General features: G+C 38.2%; 1 protein-coding gene and 1 long non-coding RNA gene across 2 annotated transcripts; one reads left to right on the forward strand and one right to left on the reverse strand.

Annotated features, from left to right (window-relative positions):
- The first annotated feature begins 451 nt into the window (after positions 1 to 451).
- LOC123878237 (cofilin/actin-depolymerizing factor homolog) lies at positions 452 to 18,368 on the forward strand. Its single transcript, XM_045925388.1, has 4 exons — positions 452 to 947; positions 14,995 to 15,185; positions 15,797 to 15,928; positions 16,469 to 18,368. The coding sequence occupies exons 1-4, from the start codon at positions 945 to 947 to the stop codon at positions 16,587 to 16,589; spliced, it is 447 nt and encodes a 148-aa protein (XP_045781344.1). The 5' UTR covers positions 452 to 944; the 3' UTR covers positions 16,590 to 18,368.
- LOC123878241 lies at positions 4,391 to 18,771 on the reverse strand. Its single transcript, XR_006798799.1, has 3 exons — positions 18,761 to 18,771; positions 15,567 to 15,568; positions 4,391 to 4,632 (listed from the first exon to the last, which is right to left on the reverse strand). It is a non-coding gene; the product is annotated as an uncharacterized LOC123878241 (long non-coding RNA).
- Positions 18,772 to 22,750: the final 3,979 nt, after the last annotated feature.

The following is a 22,750-nucleotide window of genomic DNA, read 5'->3' on the forward strand; positions in this document are numbered from 1 at the left end:
GATGTTAAAAGTGTGTTTATATTAGTGGAGATTACATAGAAAAATAAAATTGGTTTCATCTCATTTTGTTGACTATTTCATAGCTAGGCCAATTCATTATGGGACCGCCTAGGTACATGTGCAAATAGTCAAGTTTTCTTTACTATCATGCATCTTGCTATAAAAATTCTGATTGGAACCTTAGAAGTATAAATAAAGGTCAATACTCAATATTATCACACAAGATCAAAGATTTACATGAAAGCTTACATAATTAACATTACATAAAGTAAACAAAGCCAGTATTATATTAAAAAAAAATTATCAAGATTATCATGCAAAATTACCCGCGCTAATTCGAACAGCCATAGGATTTTCGCGGCTGTTTCCGCCAGTCCATATAAGGACATTTATTGAATACCCTACGCCTATTGGCTAAAATATTATCGTCATCAGTGACTCACTCTTGGAGTAGTTATCAAAATCAAACGTGAAGAGGTGTTTTGAAATAGTTGTTTCTCTACGCTGAAAAGACCGACGTATTTTATCTAATCTCGTCGTCACTGAAGCTCCTTTAAAATAAAATCATCTCTATTTATTTCTGTAGTAGTATTGCGTGCTGAAACGGAGCTACTAGTATTTTGAAAAGTTGTCATCTTGTGACATCTGCATATAAAAATAATAATACATTTTTGTTATTCTTCATCATTATTGTTTTTAAGTATAACTTTCAAATAAATTTATCAGTATAAACAAACATTCCATGAAGTTGTTGTGAATTTCCAATTAAAACTTAATCAAAAAAGTTACTGTGTTGACTCATTTTGATAATTTTGACACATGCGCTGATTGGCCGCCACGAAGTTGCGCTTGGCCAACGTTACAAATCAGTGTTGTTCCGGTCGCCGTTGTCGTGGAGTCAGTGAAGTTTAGTGGTGGAATTTTTACGTGCTTAACATCAAAAAATGGTAAGTTATGAGAATAAATTGCAGTGTTTCACGATTGTGCTGTGTTTTGTTAAAAATTACTGTGGAAAAATTCGTCAAAATGGCGCATTACGGCCCATCGACGACCGGCGCGGCCGTCGGCCATTATTTGCCCAAGTCTGCCGACTTCGCACGCCTTTTCTTCGAAAAAGTTGTCACCGTTCAGTGATTTTATGCCACGTGTTGTGTTTTTAGCTGGATAATTATGCCCCAAAAAGTGTTCGTAAGGACCCGGTCAGTCTTTCCGAATATAATGGTGTTAAATTTCACTTATTGTGAAAGGTTTCTGTATCACCGCCTTTTATGACGAAGTAGTCGGTGTTTACTCGTTGAATTTTCGTGGTTTAGCGGTTATCAGTCGCCAGCCGGCGAGAGCATTGAACCTGCGGCATTGCTATGCGCAGTCGCTTTACTACTTAACCATATAAGGCATAGTGTCTTGTACGGCGATTTCAAGTCTATTTTTGGGGGGGCGAATCGACTGGGCGTCTCCTTTCACCCTCCGTCACTGAAATAACCATTTATTTGCACTAAATTCCACTATCAATGCCAAGGTTACTAACCTACTATCTGTATCTATATAAGTACATAAATCCGTTATCAATTCTTATACGAATCGTATTGTAACATGTTAACTAAATGGTTTCCTTATGTGCTCAGTTTGGATGTTGTATGAGGCTTATGTGAGTCATAGGTTAAGATGAATCACCAGTTTTTTATCGCAGTAACTTTCACTACAGGTTACTCATTAGCGAGTCGCCGGTATGACGTATGACATCGAAATACGCTACCGTAGGACCGCCACATGCGACGTTTTACTGTGGTCATGTTAAACCCTTCCTTTACACTTTCAAAGGCCTCAATGCCTTCCAATTTGATTCATAAAGTCTGACTAGCTGATGCCCGCGACTTGTTCGCGTGGATATAGGTTTTTTAAAAATCCTGTAGGAAGTCATTGATTTCCCGGGATAAAAAGTAGCCATGTGTTAATCCAGGGTATAATCTATCTCCATTCCCAGCCAAATCTGTCAAGTAATTTTGGCCTGTTTTGTCGTGAAAGAGTAACAAACATACACACAAACTTTCGCCTTTATAATATTAGTGTCAAGTGTGATATACACAGCGCATAAATCAAGTAGTCCAATCTGAAGTTGTAACATCATGGTTTGTACTGGAAAAAGGCATAACATGAAGAAAATTGATAAACAGAATAATTACTAACAATTAACCATATCACATGCTTACTTTAAAAACTCAAGCTACAGATATTGCCCTACCAAGGAAAACTTACTCTATTTATTGATATAATAACAAGTGTAAATTAAAAACTTATAACATCCCCGACAAGTGAAGGTTACAGTAACTAGAAAAGAGCTGATAACTTTTAAACGGCTGAACCGATTTTCTTGAATTATAGCTAAGAACACTCTCGATCAAGCCACCTTTCAAACAAAAAAAAAACACCTCTATTTTCAGCTCAGGGGTTAAAATTGGCAGATCTCAATTGTATGCATTATACATAACATTCATTCAATACATTACATTTTCAGTTCCCAAGTAGTAACTGGTAATAAAATTGTCTGTTAAGATCTTAATAGTGACCTAGATATTATAATCCATCTTCTCATATACAAAACCTTGAATGTAAAACCTGTAATGTTATACATAAAGCCAATGTCAATACATACAGGGCACTTGTATATTGTCCATATAAGGAAAATTCTTATTAACCTGTAACAAGCCTGTAACTAGATGCAAACCACAATGTTTGGAATTATTATTATCTCAGCATTTTAATTTGTCACTGTTCCACTTTACAGAATAAGGATTCTTAAAATAATAAAAGGTATAACCATAGACTAACAAAAAGTTTCATCACAATCATAATCATGATCAAGCTATTATCGGCCCACTACTGAGAACAAAGTTTCATCACAATCATAATCATGATCAAGCTATTATCGGCCCACTACTGAGAACAAAGTTTCATCACAATCATAATCATGATCAAGCTATTGTCGGCCCACTACTGAGAACGGGTCGAGCAAAGGTCTACACTTTGTTGTTACAAATTCATCATCACCATTATCTACAAGGAACCAAAAGCTTATTTGCTATAATCCGCTAAACCAAATATATCTATATGGTGCAATATGCAGCATGCGACATGCACCGCCCGCCCTCCCACTGATAAACATGCAGGAAAAGCCAGCCATCAAGCAAGCGGTGTTGAGCTCGAGGCGAAACCCAAACCCCTTCTAATTCTAAGCATGGGGTGCTCAGTAGTGAGCTGGTGATGGGTTGATCATGATGATCATGTTACTGCAATAAAATCTTTTTTTTATTCACTATAGGTAAGCGCTTGACCACAATCACACCTGATGGAAAGTGATGATGTGGTCTAAGATGGGACGCGTTTACCTAGAAGGTGCCTATTCACTCTTGTTTTAAAGATACCCGGATTGTAATTGGTAGGAAACACAGATCGCGGAAGAGTATTCCAAACCTTAGCCATGCGTATGAGGAATGAAGACGCAAAACGTTTTGTGCGTGTAGATGGAATGTCAACGACATAAGGATGGAAACTCGCCCGACGTCTTGCGGTTCGGTGGTAAAATGGTGAAGGGGGGACAAGATCGAAAGATCTCCTTTAGATATTTTCTTTTACAGTTACAATATTAATTTGCACACAGCATAAACGTCTGTTTTTTCACGCTACATACAAAGTGGATGGCACTAATAAGTTTGCTTTCAATAATTCATTAACTTTTTAATTAACAGTCTGCAGCTTTTAATATTATGCGCATAAAATATATCCGTTACAAAGATAGCAAGTCTAGCCAGCGTGTGTTAATTACTAGCGACCCGCCCCGGCTTCGCACGGGTAGCTTACCCCCCCTTAGGGACTGAATTTTCAAAAATTCTTGGCAGAAATGTTTATAAGTATCTATACATGCCAAACAGCCTGGATCCGTCCAGTAGTTTGAGCTGTCTGTGTTAGATCAGTCAGTCAGTCAGTCAGTCAGCATGAATAGGTCTGCTTGGATGAGTGTTGCATCCTAGACTTGTATCATATCATCAATATTATAAAGGAGAAAGTTTGTATGTGTGTGTGTGTGTGTGTGTGTGTGTATGTGTATGTGTATGTTTGTTACTCCTTGACGCAAAAACTACTGGACGGATTGGGCTGAAATTTAGAATGGAGATAGATTATACCCTGGATTAGCACATAGGCTACTTTTAATCCCGGAAAATCAAAGAGTTCCCACGGGTTTTCAAAAAACCTAAATCCACGCGGGCGAAGTCGCGGCATCGGCTAGTATTTTCTAACAAGAATCATCAGCGCAACCTTTACAAGGCCTCTTAATTATGTCTCCTAGGCAGCTTGCATCATTATATTTATTTGGACCCTTACATACTATTCATTAAACTTTAGACTGCAGTGCTGTGGTAGCTGAATTGCACTTTATTGCATCATAACAAGTCGCTATTATTTAAAAGCCTTTGCGAAATGAGCCTTTGGTACATGCACGTATAGTACGCGACAGGTTTAGATGGCAAACGGGGTATGAGGAGGCGGGACGCACACCCGCAGCGGGTTAGCGCAGGGGGTGTGCGGGGTTTCCCCACTCCGGTTGCCATCTCAACCAGTCGCGCACTATACATACTTCCTACACATAACAAGTGTAAATTAAAAATTTATTACACCCCCGACAAGTGAAGGTTACAGTAACTAGAAAAGAGCCGATAACTTTCAAACGGCTGAACGATTTTCTTGGATTATAGCTAAGAACATCGTAGCTCCTAAACTAATGAACAGATTTTAATTAAGTTTTTTGTTTAAAGGGGGCTTGATCGAGAGTATTCTTAGCTATAATCCAAGAAAATCAGTTCAGCCGTTTGAAAGTTATCAGCTCTTTTCTAGTTACTGTAACCTTCACTGGTCGAGGGTGTTGTAAATTTTTAATTTACAACACGAGGGTATACGATAAAATAAATATTATAGAAGTTTGTACGCATAATTTTGAGAGCTTTGCCTATTTGAAGACCCTAGACTTTTTTCAAAATACACACAAGCGATCCCATAAGGGTTCCGTTATTTCATTCGGAGCCCTAATAAAAAAGATTTTTTCAGTCAGAGTGCTGCAGTTTTCTTCAAAGTTAAAACAAGTTTGACAAAGTGCCGCATGAAGGGCGCAATATACCCGCAGAGTTAGTATCGATTTCCTAGACAACATGCAACATTGGGGAAAGAATCAGAACCTAGTTTTTAACCCCCGACCCAAAAAGAGGGGTGTTATAAGTTTGACGTGTGTATCTGTCTGTGGCACGTAGCGCCTAAACGAATGAACCGATTTTAATTTAGTTTTTTTTTGTTTGAAAGGTGGCTTGATCGAGGGTGTTCTTAGCTATCATCCAAGAAAATCGGTTCAGGCATTTGAAAGTCCGTTTTGCATTAGAATATTTTATTGTATACAATTTTAATGAATAATTATACCTTTAGACTTTTTTGAATCGCCGACCTTTCGGAATTCAGTCCGCTCCTCAACCGTTGAGCTATCGAGGCTCTAAAGCTAACATGTTTTAAATCGCCAAGAACTTTCGGAAATGCATAGCTATCGAACCTCGTCATGAAATGTTGTCAGAATGAAAATCAGACTTGAATAAAATATTTGTCGTTGGAGACAAGGATTTCCTTTGGGGACACATTGGCCGGAAGGCCCTGTCCCAACGGGGATGGACTCTGTTATCGACTGACGATATATAAATAAAAACCGACCAAGTGCGATTCGGACTCGCGCACCGAGGGTTCCGTACTCGGGTATTTTTTTTGACATTTTGCACGATAAATCAAAAACTATTGTGCATAAAAATAAATAAAAATCTGTTTTACTGTCTGACTGATCTGACTTTGGTTGCTTAATATTCAAATGAAATTGGAACTACGTTTGTATGAAGCGAGTGACGGAGAGACCCCTCTTAAAGACAGTATGTTTAAGGGGCATGAGACGGGTATGCCCGCGAAATTCAAATTTAATTTGGTTTTTCGCAATATGTAAACTAACACGACAACGTAGGCTTATTGCATCTTAGTCAGTCCATACTAGAACTAATTTCTTAAACTGGACCCTTTCAAGTAAAGATTTTTATATAAACCTGTGAGGATGATACTGCCATAGGCGCAAATAAAATGCCACAAGCCTACGTTCTATTAGTTTACAAATTGCGAAAACCAAATTAAATTTGAATTTCGCGGGCAGGCCCGTCGCATGCACCTTAATTGACAATATCGTTAGAAAATCTAGTCTTTACCCTACACTTGAGCCTTAAAACAAGCACAGATCACAGCATCCCTCCACAACATGAAACCAGCCCTCTTATTAAGATCGAAGGGTGAGAGGCGAATGACCTCCGCCGCTCTGACGTCAGGTCAATGACTCATGCCAATGACATCGATTCAGCCGCGAAACTTCATTGTCAAATGTACTGTGAGTGATCGCGAGTTTATTGCAAAGGTCAAGAGTGGTATTCAAGTACCGGCTTGATGCATTGGATTCGGCGGATTGTTGATCTAGTAGACTCATAGAAACGAAACGTCGCGTTGGTCAATTCTAAGGTCCAAAATTTAGATCATATCGGTTCAATTTTGTCTGTCTGTTAGTATTGCACAGGATATTTTTCAGAAGTTTTGTAATTTTTAACCCCCGACCCAAAAATAGGGGTGTTATAAGTTTGACGTGTGTATATGTCTGTCTGTCTCTTTTTGGGTCGGGGGTTAAAAAAAGCAATACTGCTGAAACGGCTCGTTGGGATTCCTATGCAAATAATAATATTTCACATTAAGTGAAACCATACCAGTACGTAAGTAAACGTTGTTTATTTCGCTAATAGCGAAGCCGACGCCATTATCGACGTAACAAACTTTTAAAATACCAACTTTACCATGGGATATGTTTATTTCATTATTCTAGGTCAACGGGATTATCTAATAGGTTTCTTGACAGACACAACAGACAGACAGACAACGAAGTGATCCTGTAAGGGTTCCTTTTTTCCTTTAGTGGTACGGAACTATAAAAAACCACTATGAAGAAGCCTGTAGATTAATTATAATAGAGCATCTTTGTAAGCAAACTCTACCAAATGTCCAGAACGTAGAATTTATCAAAGACTACATATCGCGTGGGCTTGTCCGTTTGTCGTCACACGGTTCTAATATTAACCGTCGGCTATTTACTAGAATCTCATCACCAAGCTGATTATAATCTTTCCACATTGTTTTTTTTTTTCGTCGTTTGTAAACTGTTCGTGTTATTGAGAAACTAAAACGCGTGTGTTTATTGGAAACAAATTGGTTACTCTTATAATCTCTTCTGCTTGCCTAATATTTGCGGTTAGATGTAACAGATAATACTCATAAATCTCACCATCAGGTAATTCTCATCATCATTATCATCATCATCAATGATCAACCCATTGCCGGCTCACTACTGAGCACTGGCACAGTTCACGAGAATGACAGTTTGGGAACTTCTAACAAAACGTCGAATAGCAAGAAACAGTTAAAATTATTTTGCTATAATCCGCCAACAGAAAAAATCTGTATGGTCAAACATGCAGTTACAAGCTAAGCACCGCTTACCTCCCCAACCAAGCAATAAAGCCAAGTTCCCAAGCAAGCACTGCCACCACCACTCACATGCACCACCACACAAGACTTTTCCACTACTCTCGACGCACGTTTCGCCCCGACACCGGAGCATCCTCATCCTCTATTGTCAATGACAGTACAGCATTGTAAAGTCGAAATCTCCTGAGGATGCTCCGGTGTCGGGGCGAAACGTGCGTCGAGAGTAGTGGAAAAGTCTTGTGTGGTGGTGCATGTGAGTGGTGGTGGCAGTGCTTGCTTGGGAACTTGGCTTTATTGCTTGGTTGGGGAGGTAAGCGGTGCTTAGCTTTTGTAACTGCATGTTTGACCATACAGATTTTTTCTGTTGGCGGATTATAGCAAAATAATTTTAACTGTTTCTTGCTAAACATGAACTTCCGCAAAGTAACGCCTGATTCTATCCAAAACGTCGAATATTCCACGTTACTGGCAGGCGTCATCATTTGACGAAGGCAACCCTAAAGTAGCTCTTATTATCTTTGATTTTAAGTCACCATAGCCTATTATTAGACATATTGTCGATTCAGGATCAAACCGAGAGTTCCCTCACTCTAGTTTACTCTGGCACGGGTCTCGTCTCAAGAGTGAGAAGGGCTTACGGACTAAACCCTTTAGGCCATAGTCTGCCACGCGCAAGCCCAATGCTGATTGGCAGACTTCACATACCTTTGAGAACACTGAAGAACTGTCAAGCATGCCGATTTCCTCGCGATGTTTCCTTTCACCGTTAAAGCAAGTGATATTTAATTGTTCTCACAACACATAAAACTCCGAAAACATAGAGAGAGGACCGAACCTCCGACCTCCCGGATAGGAGGCGGACATCTTGCTACTACTTTGTATGACATTGCTATAATTTGAAAAAAAAAAATGTAACGCGCATATCATTTGCCCCTAAACAGGTCACCTCGTGATGACCATGACCTCTGTGTCAAGAGTGGTACGACGAAAAAGATATGACGGTATGAATAACACCACCTTCCATCATCACTTGCCATGAGATCACATCTAAGACCAAAGTTATGGACAGAAAAATTCTTAATGAATTACTCATGTGTGAATTTTCTATTCACAACTTTGTGCTTGGATGTGATAATGCAGTCAATGATGAGAGGTAGTAATGACTTATTTTTGCATTAATATTTAATCAATTACTAATTCCTTCGCGTCACCGTTTAAGATGGGTCTCTCCGTCACTTGTTTCATACAATCGTAGTTCCAATTTCATTTGAATATTAAGCAACCAAGGTCCATGAAATTTTGCAAACATATTCTAGAAACTAATATCTGTGGTGTTTTAGATTTTTCTAAAAATATGTAGTTTTAAAATTACAGGGGCTCAAAGATTTGTATGAAAATGTTTAAAACCGCATAACTTTGAAATCGAATATTTCAACAGAAATCTGGAAAACCACAGACATAGATATTAGTTTCTAGAATATGTCTGCAAAATTTCATGGACTTTGGTTGCTTAATATTCAAATGAAATTGGAACTACGATTGTATGAAACGAGTGACGGAGAGAGCCCTCTTAATCACTCGTACAATCTGTAAACTTACGATAACTTTAAGATAACTATAATATTATCTTCAATTCAATGTCATTATCGCACGTATTTTATCTAGATGATACTTTATTACAATCACAATCTAGTTATTTGCTATCCAATTGTGATGTTACAGATATTGCAAGCGCATTGTTCAAGGCAAGGCTACGTCGAAAAGGCGTGTCAACAATTCCTAGATCTAGGACTTGAAATTTTCGAAGACGAGTACATGCGACCGATATGCGAATGTTGAGATGGATGTGTGGTGTGACAAGAATGGATAAGCTAAGGAATAAATATATAAGGGGAAGTTTAAAAGTAGCGCCAGTGGAAGAAAAGATGAGAGGTAATAAATTGGCATGCTATGGGCATGTAATGCGGAGGGGAGAAAATCAGGTCATTAAAAGAATGTTAAATATGAATGTGGAAGGAAACAAGTGTAAATTAAAAATTTATAACACCCCCGACAAGTGAGCTTGACAGCTTGACATTTGACAATTGACATAATATTATGAACCTAACGGTTATCTAACCATCTTTTCTACAAGAAAACTAGAAAAGAGCTAATAACTCTTAAACGGCTGAACCAATTTTTTTGGATTATAGCTAAGAACACTCTCGATCAAGCCACCTTTCAAACAAAAAAAAAATAAATTAAAATCGGTTCATTCGTTTAGGCGCTACGATGCCACAGACAGATACACAGATACACAGACACACAGATACACACGTCAAACTTATAACACCCCTCTTTTTGGGTCGGGGGTTAAAAAGAGGAGAGGATGACCAAAGAAAAAGTTTGAGTGAAAGAGTATATGTGTGCAAAAGGGGTGGCAAATGCGTTGACGTATGACAGAAGTGAGTCGAAGAACAAGACGTGTAAATTAAAAATTTATAACACCCCCCACAAGTGAAGGTTACAGTAACTAGAAAAGAGCTGATAACTTTCAAACGGCTGAACCGATTTTCTTGGATTATAGCTAGGAACACTCTCGATCAAGCCACCTTTTAAACAAAAATAAACTAAATTAAAATCGGTTCATTAGTTTAGGAGCTACGATGCCACAGACAGATACACACGTCAAATTTATAACACTCCTTTTTTTGGGTCGGGGGTTGAAAATACATATTGTGACCAGACGAATTTGGACATTATTTTTTTAGTCTGGGGTGGAAATTCTTAAACTGAACACTTTCAAGTAAAGATTTTCATATTAACCTGTGGAGATGATACTTGTTACTACCATTGGCGCTATTAGAATGCCATAAGCCTACTTTGTCGTATTAGTTTAACAGGGCTCTCTCCGTCACTCGTTTCATACAATCGTAGTTCCAATTTTATTTGACTACTAAGCAACCAAAGTCCATGAAATTTTGCAGACATATTCTAGAAACTAATATCTGTGTCTGTGGTGTTGATTTATTATAGATTTTTCTAAAAATATGTAGTTTTAAAATTACAGGGGCTCAAAGATTTGTATGAAAATTTTTAAGACCGCGTAACTTTGAAACCGAATATTTTAACAGAAATCTGGAAACCACAGACATAGATATTAGTTTCTAGAATATGTCTGCAAAATTTCATGGACATTGGTGCTTAATATTCAAATGAAATAGGAACTACGATTGTATGAAACGAGTGACGGAGAGAGCCCTCTTAATGAATTTCGAAAAACCAAATTAAAAAATTTCGTTGGCAGACCCGTCTAGTGCACCTTAAAGATTGTGTTGTGAATTAGCCAGTATTGTTATTTTTTGTTTGAAGCAACAAAAAATGCCGACAATTTGTGCATGTCTGTCGATACATCTCCTAGGCAGACGCACGTGTTGGTTATGCGTGTCTACATTTAGACGTCCGATGCGTCTATTTATACACGCCCATGCGGGTGGGTACACCGCCCGATGCGACTCGCTTTCGTCTGCAGATAAATAATGAACAGTTCAATTCATTGATAGAGTTTAGAAAGGGAAAATTGAAACAAGCATTGAAACTTTTTAGGGTTTCGTACCTCAAAAAGGAAAAAGACTGACTGCTCTGCTCTGTCGTACAGACATACGGACATCAAAGTGATCCTTTATGGGTTTCTGTTTTTCCTTTGACTGCTCTGCTCTGTCGTACAGACAGACAGACAACAAAGTGATCCTATAAGTTCGGTTTTTTCTTTTGAGGTACGGAACCCTGAAATCAAATCCACATGGACGAAGTTCCGGACATCTACTTGGTACAGAAGGTACCTTGCATAGGCAGGATATTACCACAGGATTAAAAAAAAAACAAAATTCATGCAAATGATTTCGCTGGCATCATCTAGATTCTTGTAAGTAGTAACTAGGTATCTATAAGGACTTCGTCTGTGGTGGCGTTTGCTGGCGCGCGTGTTGCGTCTTTTTGGAGTGTTTTTTTGTGAGAAGTGGCCGGTTTTTGTGTTCTGTTGGTGTTTATTGGTGGTGGAACTGACTGGGAAGCGCTTTAAAGGGGCGCCGCGTGTATGTCGGCGGGCGCTGGCACAGACAGAGTCCATACTTACACATATAGTTTCCCTAACTTGTAAATAACTGCAAACTTGACATTGGCTAATCAGTGTAGAGCCAGACGAGAGAGAAAAAAAAGGTATCTATAAGGGGTATAAGGATTTCAATTATGAAAAAGTCACCATCTATATTGTAGTGAATACCCGTTCAAGTCTCTGGTCAATATTTTGAACAAGTGTAAATTAAAAATTTATAACACCACCGACAAGTGAAGGTTAAAGTAACTAGAAAAGAGCTGATAACTTTCAAACGGCTGAACCGATTTTCTTGGATTATAGCTAAGAACACTCTCGATCAAGCCACCTTTCAAACAAAATAACTAAATTAAAATCGGTTCATTATAGTTTTTGAGCTACGATGCCACAGACAGATACACAGATACACACGTCAAACTTATAACACCCCTCTTTTTGGGTCGGTGGTTAAAAATAGATGTCTTGCATTCCAAAGAAATTATTGTTGTTGTCCCTTTCAACCTGTTTGTTACTCCGCAGTCTACACACAGTAAAGTGCTCTTAATTTATTACTAAGCCAAGCATCCCACAATATCGTTTTGACATTAGTAAACAAATGGCTCTCTAATACAGAGCACTAAAATAGTAAGATGTGTAACGCCAGCTGCTCATTACGTGAACGCGACGGGAAGGATTTATGACGAACGAAATAGTAGGTATATTCTGACAGAGTACCCTACTTAGGGTGACCAATCAACACCAAGTTCGCTGTGCTGTCTTATGGTCTATCGCTCCTCTTAGATTATAACTAGACTAGAGGATGCCCGCGACTTCGTCCGCGTGGATTTAGGTTTTTAAAGATCCCGTGGAAACTGTTTGATTTCCCGGGATAAAAAGTTGCCTATGTCAATAACAGGGACGCAAGCTACCTCTGTACCAAACATACAAATCGATCAAGCGGATGAGTATTTAGCAATCCCGCGGGAACTGTTTGTTTTTCCGGGATTAAAAGTAGCCTATGTCCTTCCCCGGAATGTAAGTCCTAAGTCTGTAAAAACATAAAAATCGGTTCTGCGGTTGAGCCGTGAAAGCGTAGCAAACAGTGGGAACTCATTGGTTTTCCGGGATAAAAAATTATCCATGTCAATTTCCTTCATGCAAGCGACCTTTGTACCAAAGTTCATATACGATTAACGGATGGGTATTTACTATTTATGAAACCTCTTTAATTTTCCGGGATAAAAATTAGCCTATATCCGTCCTTGGGATGTAAGCTAGTTCTGTAGCTTTCATCAAAATGCTTAAACTGTTGAGCCATAAAAAGCTAACAGACAGACAGACACACTTTCGCATTTATATTAATTAGTATGGATGAAGATACAAACAAGTCCTGCTGTCTGCGCTTTGTACGGATGCTGTGTTTAAAACATAGCAAGGATCACACGATAGTGCTAGCTCGCTCGTCATAACATTGCCCATCTCGCTCAGTCTTCCGTCTATCTCGCTTGCACTTGTGCGCATGCGTATCGCGCTGTCTCAGTCGCGCAGCACACCATGCAGCTCAATGTTCTTTGTAAAAATACATCGCACCAGCAAGTTAGCTTAGGTGAGCACAGCACAGCGCAGCATAACTTAGGTTGAATCCTGTAGAGGGACTTCATCTGTGTTGGCGTTTGCTGGCGCGGGTGCTCTGCCTTTTTGGGGTGTTTTTTTTTTGTTAGAAGTGGCCAGGTTTTGTGTTTTGGTGGTGGAACTGACTGGGAAGCGCTCTAAAGGGGTGTAGCGCGTGAGTCGGCACAGATGAAGTCCATACTTGTATAGTTTCCCTAACTTGTGAATAACTACAAACTTGACATTGGCTAATCTTTGTAAAGCCAGACGAAAGAGAGAAAAATAAACCTGTAGAGGGCACTGTGACTTTGCTTAGACTTGTTTCAGTTAAAATGAGACAGATTTATGCCAGTGGTATAACTCTGTCTCGTTTTGACAGTGTCTGAGCAAAATCAAAGTGCCTCTATAGATCTCAGCCTAAGTGTCGATTGGTCACCCTTACTTTAAGCTTTTAACCTAGTATCATGTACCAGTGTGTCTTGGAAGTCGTTAGTCTTGAAATACGGAATAATTAAATTGATTAAAATATTCGGTTCAGCCAAGCAGTTTTGAACAGCGTTGCCAACTACTTTCTGCACTAAACTAACCTCGAAAATGCACTGGATAGTGATGATTTTGCTAAAAAGCACTAAAATTGTTAAAAACAAGTGTAAATCAATAAAATTTTAACACCCCCGACAAGTGAAGGTTACAGTTACTAGAAATGAGCTGATAACTTTCAAACGGCAGAACCGATTTTCTTGAATTATAGCTCACTCCATCAATCCACCTTTCAAACAAAAAAAACTAAATTAAAATCGGTTCAATTAATTTAGGATTTACGATGCCACACACAGATACGCAGATACACAGATCAAACTTATAACACCCCTCTTTTTGGGTCGGAGGTTAAAAATTATTTTTAGGAGTAAAACAGATATTCTTTCCTCTTTGATAAACCAAACTTGGATGTCTCATTTACTTCCTACTTCCCATTGAAATGACGTCACTTACGCAGTTAAGGCTGTCATGTAAACATGACAAAGCAGTGATGACGTCATATACTTCAAAACACTAGAAACGCCAGGACAAACTAGCCACCTCATTAAAATCGAATGAGTAGTTTGGTTTGTAAGGAAACCTATAAACTATAAATAAAGATGATTCAGGCTATGTTATTATATCCCTCACATTGGATCAGTCGTGACATCAGCCCACTGATATCATAGAAATCAGTGGATATGATCGGGGATATAATTTTTATCTACTGCCCATGCTAGCCGGGCTGATGTTTGAGAATTTTGTAGACTCAAACTCAAATCATTTATTTGATTGGGTACCATTGTAGGCATACTTATTGATCATCAATTGTGGAATTTGTAAGAAATGTAATGGCAACAATTTATTACATAAACTCAAGGTGGAAGCGACGGGCCTGCCCGCGAAATTCAAAAATTTGGTTTTTCGCAATTTGTAAAATAATACGAGAACGTAGGCTTATGGTATTTTAACCAAAAAAAAAAACCAAATTAAATTTGAATTTCGCGGCCAGACCCGTCTCATGCCCCTTAAAACTAAAGCTATGAGGGTCCCAAACGCGCCCTAATCTGACAAGAAGCCCACAACAAACTCAGCTGGGTATTCTATTTACTAAAGCCATTTTTCCATAACTTAAAAACTGAATCACTGTATGTATTATGTACGTTACTTCACAGTATGTTTCATCTCTTTTCCAGGCGTCTGGTGTAACAGTCTCGGACGCGTGCAAAACCACGTACGAAGAGATAAAGAAAGATAAGAAACACCGCTACGTGGTGTTCTACATCCGCGACGAGAAGCAGATCGACGTCGAGACCGTCGGCGGGCGCAACGCTGAATATGACCAGTTCCTCGAGGATCTGCAGAAGGGCGGCACCGGCGAGTGCAGGTGACTTCTTATTTTTAACCGACTTCCAAAAAAGGAGGCGGTTCTCAATTCGTCTGAATCTTTTTTTTTTTATGAAAGTTTCCCGATTACTCAAAGACCCCTGGGCCGATTTGGAAAATTATTTTCTTCTCTCTGGACTGGTTTCTGTTTGTTGTGCGTGCATTGCCTCTCCCCGCCGAAGTCTTCACTCCAGCCATCCAAGCTCGCTCCAGTAACCGAGTAGTCTGCCCATTCTGACTGATTCACTAACTGAGTGTCTAACAATAATGAATGGATAGTCACCGAGCTCATTAATCCATTGAAGGTTTTCTATGAAACAATATTTTAATGTCACTCAAAGAGTTAGAGGTGCCCAGGCGAACCCAGGATCCCCATCTTAACCACTAGCTTTTTTTTCAGATCGGATAATTTACGTTGCCTTTTCCGGCCCATTCGTTTAAATGATAATATTTACATTTGGTATACAATATAGCTTGCATCCTGGAGACAGATATAGACTACTTTTGTCCTTGCAAATCAGTTCCTACAAGATTTAAAAAATACTATATTCAAGCAGCCATCAGTATAGTAAAAATATAAAAATTACAACATGTTTGTATTATGTATTCCAGATATGGACTCTTCGATTTTGAATACACACATCAGTGTCAAGGCACGTCGGAGGCGAGCAAGAAACAGAAGCTGTTCCTCATGTCGTGGTGCCCAGACACTGCCAAGGTCAAGAAGAAGATGTTGTACTCTAGGTGAGTACTGTGACACACTTGTAACCCCACCCCACTGCATGCCATGCCACTACGGCACGCCACGCCACTCTGTGTCATGCCACGCTACCCCACGGCATGCCGCGCCACTATGGCACCCCACTCTACGGCATGCCTCGCTACGCCACTCTACGGCATGCCACGCCACGCAACTACGGGATGCCATGCCACACCAGTACGGCATGCCACCCCATCCTATGGCACGCCACGCTTATTGGAACATAATCTTATTTTCTACTTTCCTCCTAAGTTTTATTTTATTTACAAAATTAGGGATACCAAGACCGATAGTATTATTTAGGGCAGATTTTTCAACAGCAAGATTTAGGGCTTTTTAACAAAATTAATAGGTATGCATTTTAGTTGTTTCGTGGAAAGCAGTTTGTAACAGCACATTTCTTGGAAAACAGTTGGCAATATTGGTGCGTATGGACCAGTGTTGCCAACTGTTTTCCAAGAAATGATATACTTCAAAAAATGCTACCTCCTTTAAGGCTGACATTTACTTTTTCTTATCCACAGCTCATTCGATGCGCTGAAGAAGTCGCTGGTAGGCGTACAGAAGTACATCCAAGCGACCGACCTCTCCGAAGCCTCCCAAGAGGCCGTCGAAGAGAAACTGCGCGCCACGGACCGCCAGTAAACGCATTTACCCGCAATGTTCGACCACGCACCGCTGTGCTACGTTTAGCCGCAGTCTAGCGACCGTACAGTGGCGAAACGACTGTATCACATACCAAGTGATTGTGCAGACTTTAAAATATCTCTAAATATGTTAATTTGCTTAAAAGTTTCGACTAGAAGGGTATTAATAGGTGGTTGACGTTTCGATGGTCGATGCATAGACGAAAACTAATTCAAATTCAAATTATTTTTAATCAATTAAACTTTTACAAGTGGTTTTGAATCGTCAAATTCTATCACTGGTTCAGAATGCCGTTCCTGCCGAGAAGAACCAGCAATAAACTCGGCGGTTGCTCTTTTCAAGTTCAATTTTAAATAATATGCCATACTGTACTTATACAAGCAATTGCAGCCCCATAAAATGATGTAGATAACGGGTACATTGCGCGGTTTAATCGAGGTATAGTATGGTTATCTACATTATAGTATGTCGTTGTACCACAAAATAACCTTAAAATCCAACAAAAGCTTGAAATTTTCTACTTTTTTATGTGAATAACTGACTGAACAGCGTTTACAGTTGTGATTCAAGTAGAAGTAGCGATTATCGCTCGTCGCGTCGATGTATGTCGTCGATTGCAAAACGTGATGCAAAAAATAAGTAGGTAAACAGTTCATTCATTGAAGTGAACATGATTCTATTCTTGGGGCTTGTTTTCATACAATTTCCATTACTTGACAGCGGCTGTTAGCTGTCAAATCGTGAGTTTTGTATGAGGATGGTAGATTCTTTGCATTGGGTTTGACTTGTTACATATTTACTCATAGAGCAAAACGCGTAGACGACAAATTTTGTCGGATACTGTAGAGTTTAGTACTAGTAACTTTTATTAAAACAGTTGATGAATCGAGTTTGTGAAACGTCCAACCCTGTTTGCTCTGCCAAAGTACGCTCGTTATTTGTCTGTATGGTCGCTAAACTGTGGTTTTATTATAGTCGCGCAAAACCAGACTGACTGACGTTAGCGTTAAATGAAAAAAATATGTATTTTTATTAATTTATTGATTTTTATTATTTTTTAATAAAGTAGGAAACTGATTAAGAGGTTATTCGGATTATAAAATTGGCGATTGTGTAATCTGTATAATCGAGTTTCTAGTGAAAACATTTACATAATTTACGTAGTTTTAGATATGTAAAGCTACAAATAGAAATTGAACAGTATTGTTAATTGTAAAAGGAGGGTAGTTAGTTACCGGGTTGCATTTCAAAACAGTTCTATATTTGAATTTTGCGCGACTATAGTAGTTTTAAAAACAGGTTTTTTATAATCGAAAGGAGTAGAGCTCTCAGTGAAATAAAGGGTTCTTTTATACTGTCAGTTGTCCTTAAGCTTGATACAAAAAACGTACGGTCTATGTCGGCATATTTGTACAGATATAGTGAGTTAACTATATTTACCGACTGCGCGGTGTAGCATAAGGGACGATTATGTAATAATTTAAATTATACTAATTATTATATATATTTTTCCTATAAAATAACTAAAGAGTAAGATAAGCTCAAACTAAATTAATTCATGCACGACTATGGGCGTGATTTCTTTTTTTTTCTACTTCAGTCCGGCTTTTTATACATTACTTAGATTGTAAATGTGAAGGAACTTCATCAAAATGGCTAACTTATGGTTTTCATTTGATCTTTGCTACTACAGATAGCTTGTAAATGCGGTCCCAGCGGCCGGTTGATAAGTATTTTGTAACCAATTTATCCAGAAATACACTCGATATAAGTGAATATTGGTGGTTTTATTGAACTGAACTTTTGACTTTAAGCCTGAGGTCTATAGACCGCACTTTGACTTTGCTCATATTTAAGACACTTAAGAGGGCTCTCTCCGTCACTCGTGTCATACAATCGTAGTTCCAATTTCATTTGAATATTAAGCAACCAAAGTCCATGAAATTTTGATTTCAAACCAAAAGATTCAAACCTCGGACCTCTTGCATCACAATGATATATTAGAAGACGGAAGTTTGTATGTATGTTCTCCTTCAAGCAAAAACTACTAGATGGATTTGGCTGAAAAGAATGGAGATAGATAATATCCTGGATTAGACAGACTACTTTTTATCCTGGAAAATCCAAGAGTTCCCACGGGATTTCTAAAAACCTAAATCCACGCGGACGAATGTAACCACAAATTCACGGTTAATTCGGATTTAATCCTTTACTTGTGCTATAAGATCTATCTACCTGCCAAATTTCATGATTCTAGGTCAACGAGAAGTTCCCTATAGGTTTTCTTGACAGACACGACGGACGGACGGACGGACAGACAGACAACAAAGTGATCCTATATGGGTTCCGTTTTTCCATTTGTGGTACGGAACCCTAAAAAAGTCTGCCTGCATTCGCCGACTTGTCTTCCACTAGGTAGTTACGTCGCTATTTGGTCAAGGTGTTTGCCGATGTTAGTATAGGCCATAGGGTTATAATAAAACAGCATTGAAGTAATGAAAACATTTAATAAAACTCTGTGGCAACTTTACTGCTTTCACAGCGAACTATTATATCTAGATCACAAGTTAAGTGACTACTATAGATATTTTTTTTCAACAACAATAGTTTTTTAAAATACTTTTGTAAGTTCACTAGGGACCGTGCACATTCAAGCGGGCCGCATGCAAAAAAAAAGGAAATAGCTTCGGTAAATCGGTAAAATTTTCCTAAGGTGGATCGCCCACGTCAGACTTTGTAAGTTCGAAATAGGGCGCCGACTTATTTTTATATTATATATTATATTTTATATTATATACTTTGGGTGTTTCGTATGTTTCATCTTTTGCCGAAAAAAAAATCGGTCAGATTAATATTTATCGGACGTGGGTGGAGCGAGCGCCTAAAGCATAGTATACCTAAAGTTAACGCTATACAACTAGCTTTTCATAAAACACGGTTATGCACGGCGATTTTTTTATCTTTTAAAAATAAATCATTGAAAAGATAAATTAGTAATAATAATCAAGAGCAGTCTTTTTAAAAAAGTTACCTTGGTACTTAGTTTGTGCGCAGTAAACAGCTATCGGTTCCTAAGTTGCTCCGCCCACGTCAGACTTTGTAGATCGGTAATCAAGCCGATAATTTCGCCGATTTTTGTCATAGATTATTTTCTGACCGATTTTTTGGAGAACATGATTGTTTCAATATTGCAATCTGTTTGTTTCATTTTTTGCCGACAAAAATCGGTCGAGGGTCGGATGGACAGAGCGTAATAGGCTGAGATCTATAGAGCGCACTATAACTTAGCTCAGACTTAAGACACTGTTAAAACGAGACAGCGTTATACCGGTGGCATTAATCTGTTTCGTTTTAACTGAAACTTAATTCTAAGCAAAGTCAAAGTGCGCTCTATAGATTTAATACTTAGAAGGAAGCAGAAAAAGCGGATGGATGAGGAAGGTGGAGAAATGCCCTATGTCCAGCAGTGGACGCAATCAGGCTGATTCCAGAGGTCAGGCCCACCTAAATGTGCACCAGCCTTTACAATAAAACTTTCTTTTACTTATAAATCTATTAATGCATATCCCACTAGGAAAAGTTCATAGATTTTTAGTTCTACGAAATACAATTCAAATTCAAATTCAAATTATTTTTATTCAATTAAACTTTTACAAGTGCTTTTGAATCGTCAAAATAATCTACCACTGGTTCGGAATGCTGTTCCTACCGAGAAGAACCAGCAAGAAACTCGGCGGTTGCTCTTTTCAAATGTACAATTTACAATAATATGCCATACTGTATACAAGCAATTGCAGCGCCGTATATTGCTGGAGCGAATCAAATCCAAGCTTTTTTGTCATTTACATAATCTTCGATTGTATAATAAGCTTTTTCCAGGAGCATACTTTTAATAGATTTTTTAAACTTGTGTAAAGGCAAGTCTAAAATTGATTGTGGAATTTTATTATAAAATATTACACTCATTCCCACAAACGATTTTCCCACTTTCCTGAGGCGGAGCGTAGGATATGCGAGCCTATTACGGTTTCTAGTTTGCCGGTCGTGGAAATCACCGATTTTTTTGTAACTATGAATGTTTTGTCGTACAAAAATTATATTAGCGTAAATATATTGAGAAGCTACTGTAAGAATACCTATTTCCTTAAATTTCTCTCGTAGGGAATCGCGCGGTTTTAAATTATAGATTGCGCGTATTGCCCTTTTTTGTAATACGAAAATTTTTCCAATATCTGCCGCTTTACCCCATAGTAAGATTCCGTAAGACATAATACTGTGAAAATAGGCAAAATATACAATTTTTGCAGTTTCCACATCAGTTATCTGTCGAATCCTTCTAACAGCGTAAGCAGCAGAGCTGAGTTTACCAGCAAGTGTTGATATATGGGCGTTCCATTGAAGCTTTGCATCTAAAGTTATCCCTAGGAACACGGTAGTTTCTTCTACTTTCAACATATCATTATTTACCATTAAATTAAAATCATTTGCCGTCTTAGTATTGGGCAATGCGAATTCGACACACTTAGTTTTCTTTGCATTTAAAAGCAAATTATTAACAGTAAACCAATGAGTAACCTGCGATATGGTTCTATTTACATCGTCAAAATTATTATAATTTCTATCGACTTTAAAAATCAAAGACGTATCATCAGCAAATAGTACAATATCGCAATCATTTTGGACGAAATATGGTAAATCGTTTATATATACCAAAAACATGAAGGGACCTAAGATAGAGCCTTGTGGAATAAAAATAGTTTGAACTAAAATCCAAGAGGAACATTCGCCGTTTTTAGTAAATCTACGTCAAGTTATACAGAGCCTGGGTGTTTATGTTAAAAAACGTGACAAAGGAGTTAGGCAGTTGTCCGGTGGCCGACGAGCGAGAAATGAGTTGAGTGAAAACTAGAAACGAGTTGGCGAGCAACGAGAAGCGATTGTGTAGTTGGGCTAATTTGTCGCTGGGCTCTAGCGAGTATACCAATGCGACGTTGCCGAACGGATCACCTGTCACATAAGTATATTACCTAAATAATTAATCCTTACGCAAACTGCGCGAGTGTTTTTCCGTCAAGAGAGTGTCGCTGAGCGAGTTTTTCAGTAATGGCCTGGTCGCTGCGACAAACTAGTGGAAAACGAAGTTTTGTTGGGAAAGTACGCCGTCAGCGATCAACTATTAATGTACAATATTTAGCTGGGTTTGTGTATTTAATCCTTAGTTTATAATCTGCGCAAATAGCCATGTTGCTACTTTAAGATTGGATTAATTTTCCGAGCATTGTATGTCCTATATATTGAGTCCCTTCAGTTTCGATCTGTCATAGCATAAGCATATTAATCTGCAAACTGCAAAGTTAATTTCATGTACCCAAGTGCCGATGTCTTTGATTTATCTCGAATCACCAAGTCGACATCTAACCTTTGCAAAATGGTCCTTCGAACCGAATCTGACCTAGTTTCAGTGACGCCGTTTGTTTACTCGTTCATAATTATTATTGACTTACTGCAACGCCCATGTCACGTTTTTGGCTTCAAGAACTCAGCAAAGTAAAAACATTTTCTTTCACATTAATAGACAAGTTAGACATTAGTAGACAAGTTTTGGATTTACGCATGAGAAAATCTACCATTTGATTGTAATTTTCTTAAAATCTGTTCTATAATGTTTATGACAATATAGAAACACGAGAAAAATATACAATTAATACAAAGACATAACATTGTATGTTCCATGGTACTTACAATAGGGTGGCTATCTTTGGAGATGCAAGAAAAAAACTATTGTAAGTAACCTAATAGAAGTTATTATACGCTACTTTCAGTGTGAAAACTACGGTAGATATTATTTCGAATACTTTATTATTATTTTCTATGATTTTTTTACAAAGTCAGATCATTTTGCCCAAGTTTGACGACAAATACGAGTATATCAATAGATTTTTCTTAGACAAAAAGTAGGTAAGTAACAACAAATTTTTCCTCAAGACAAAAGTACCTACCATATCAACTAAGTTTCATTCAAGAAAGTATCATTTCATTATATCTAAAAAGAATTTTACGAAATCCAAAGGATTCTGTCAACTGTGAACAATCAACTTTATTTCACTAAAATAATTTTCGCGACAGATTTCAAAAGAGAAGAGTTAAGTACGGAATAA

This window comes from Maniola jurtina, chromosome 25 (genome assembly GCF_905333055.1).
Source record: "Maniola jurtina chromosome 25, ilManJurt1.1, whole genome shotgun sequence".
Classification (NCBI taxonomy): Eukaryota; Metazoa; Arthropoda; class Insecta; order Lepidoptera; family Nymphalidae; genus Maniola; species Maniola jurtina.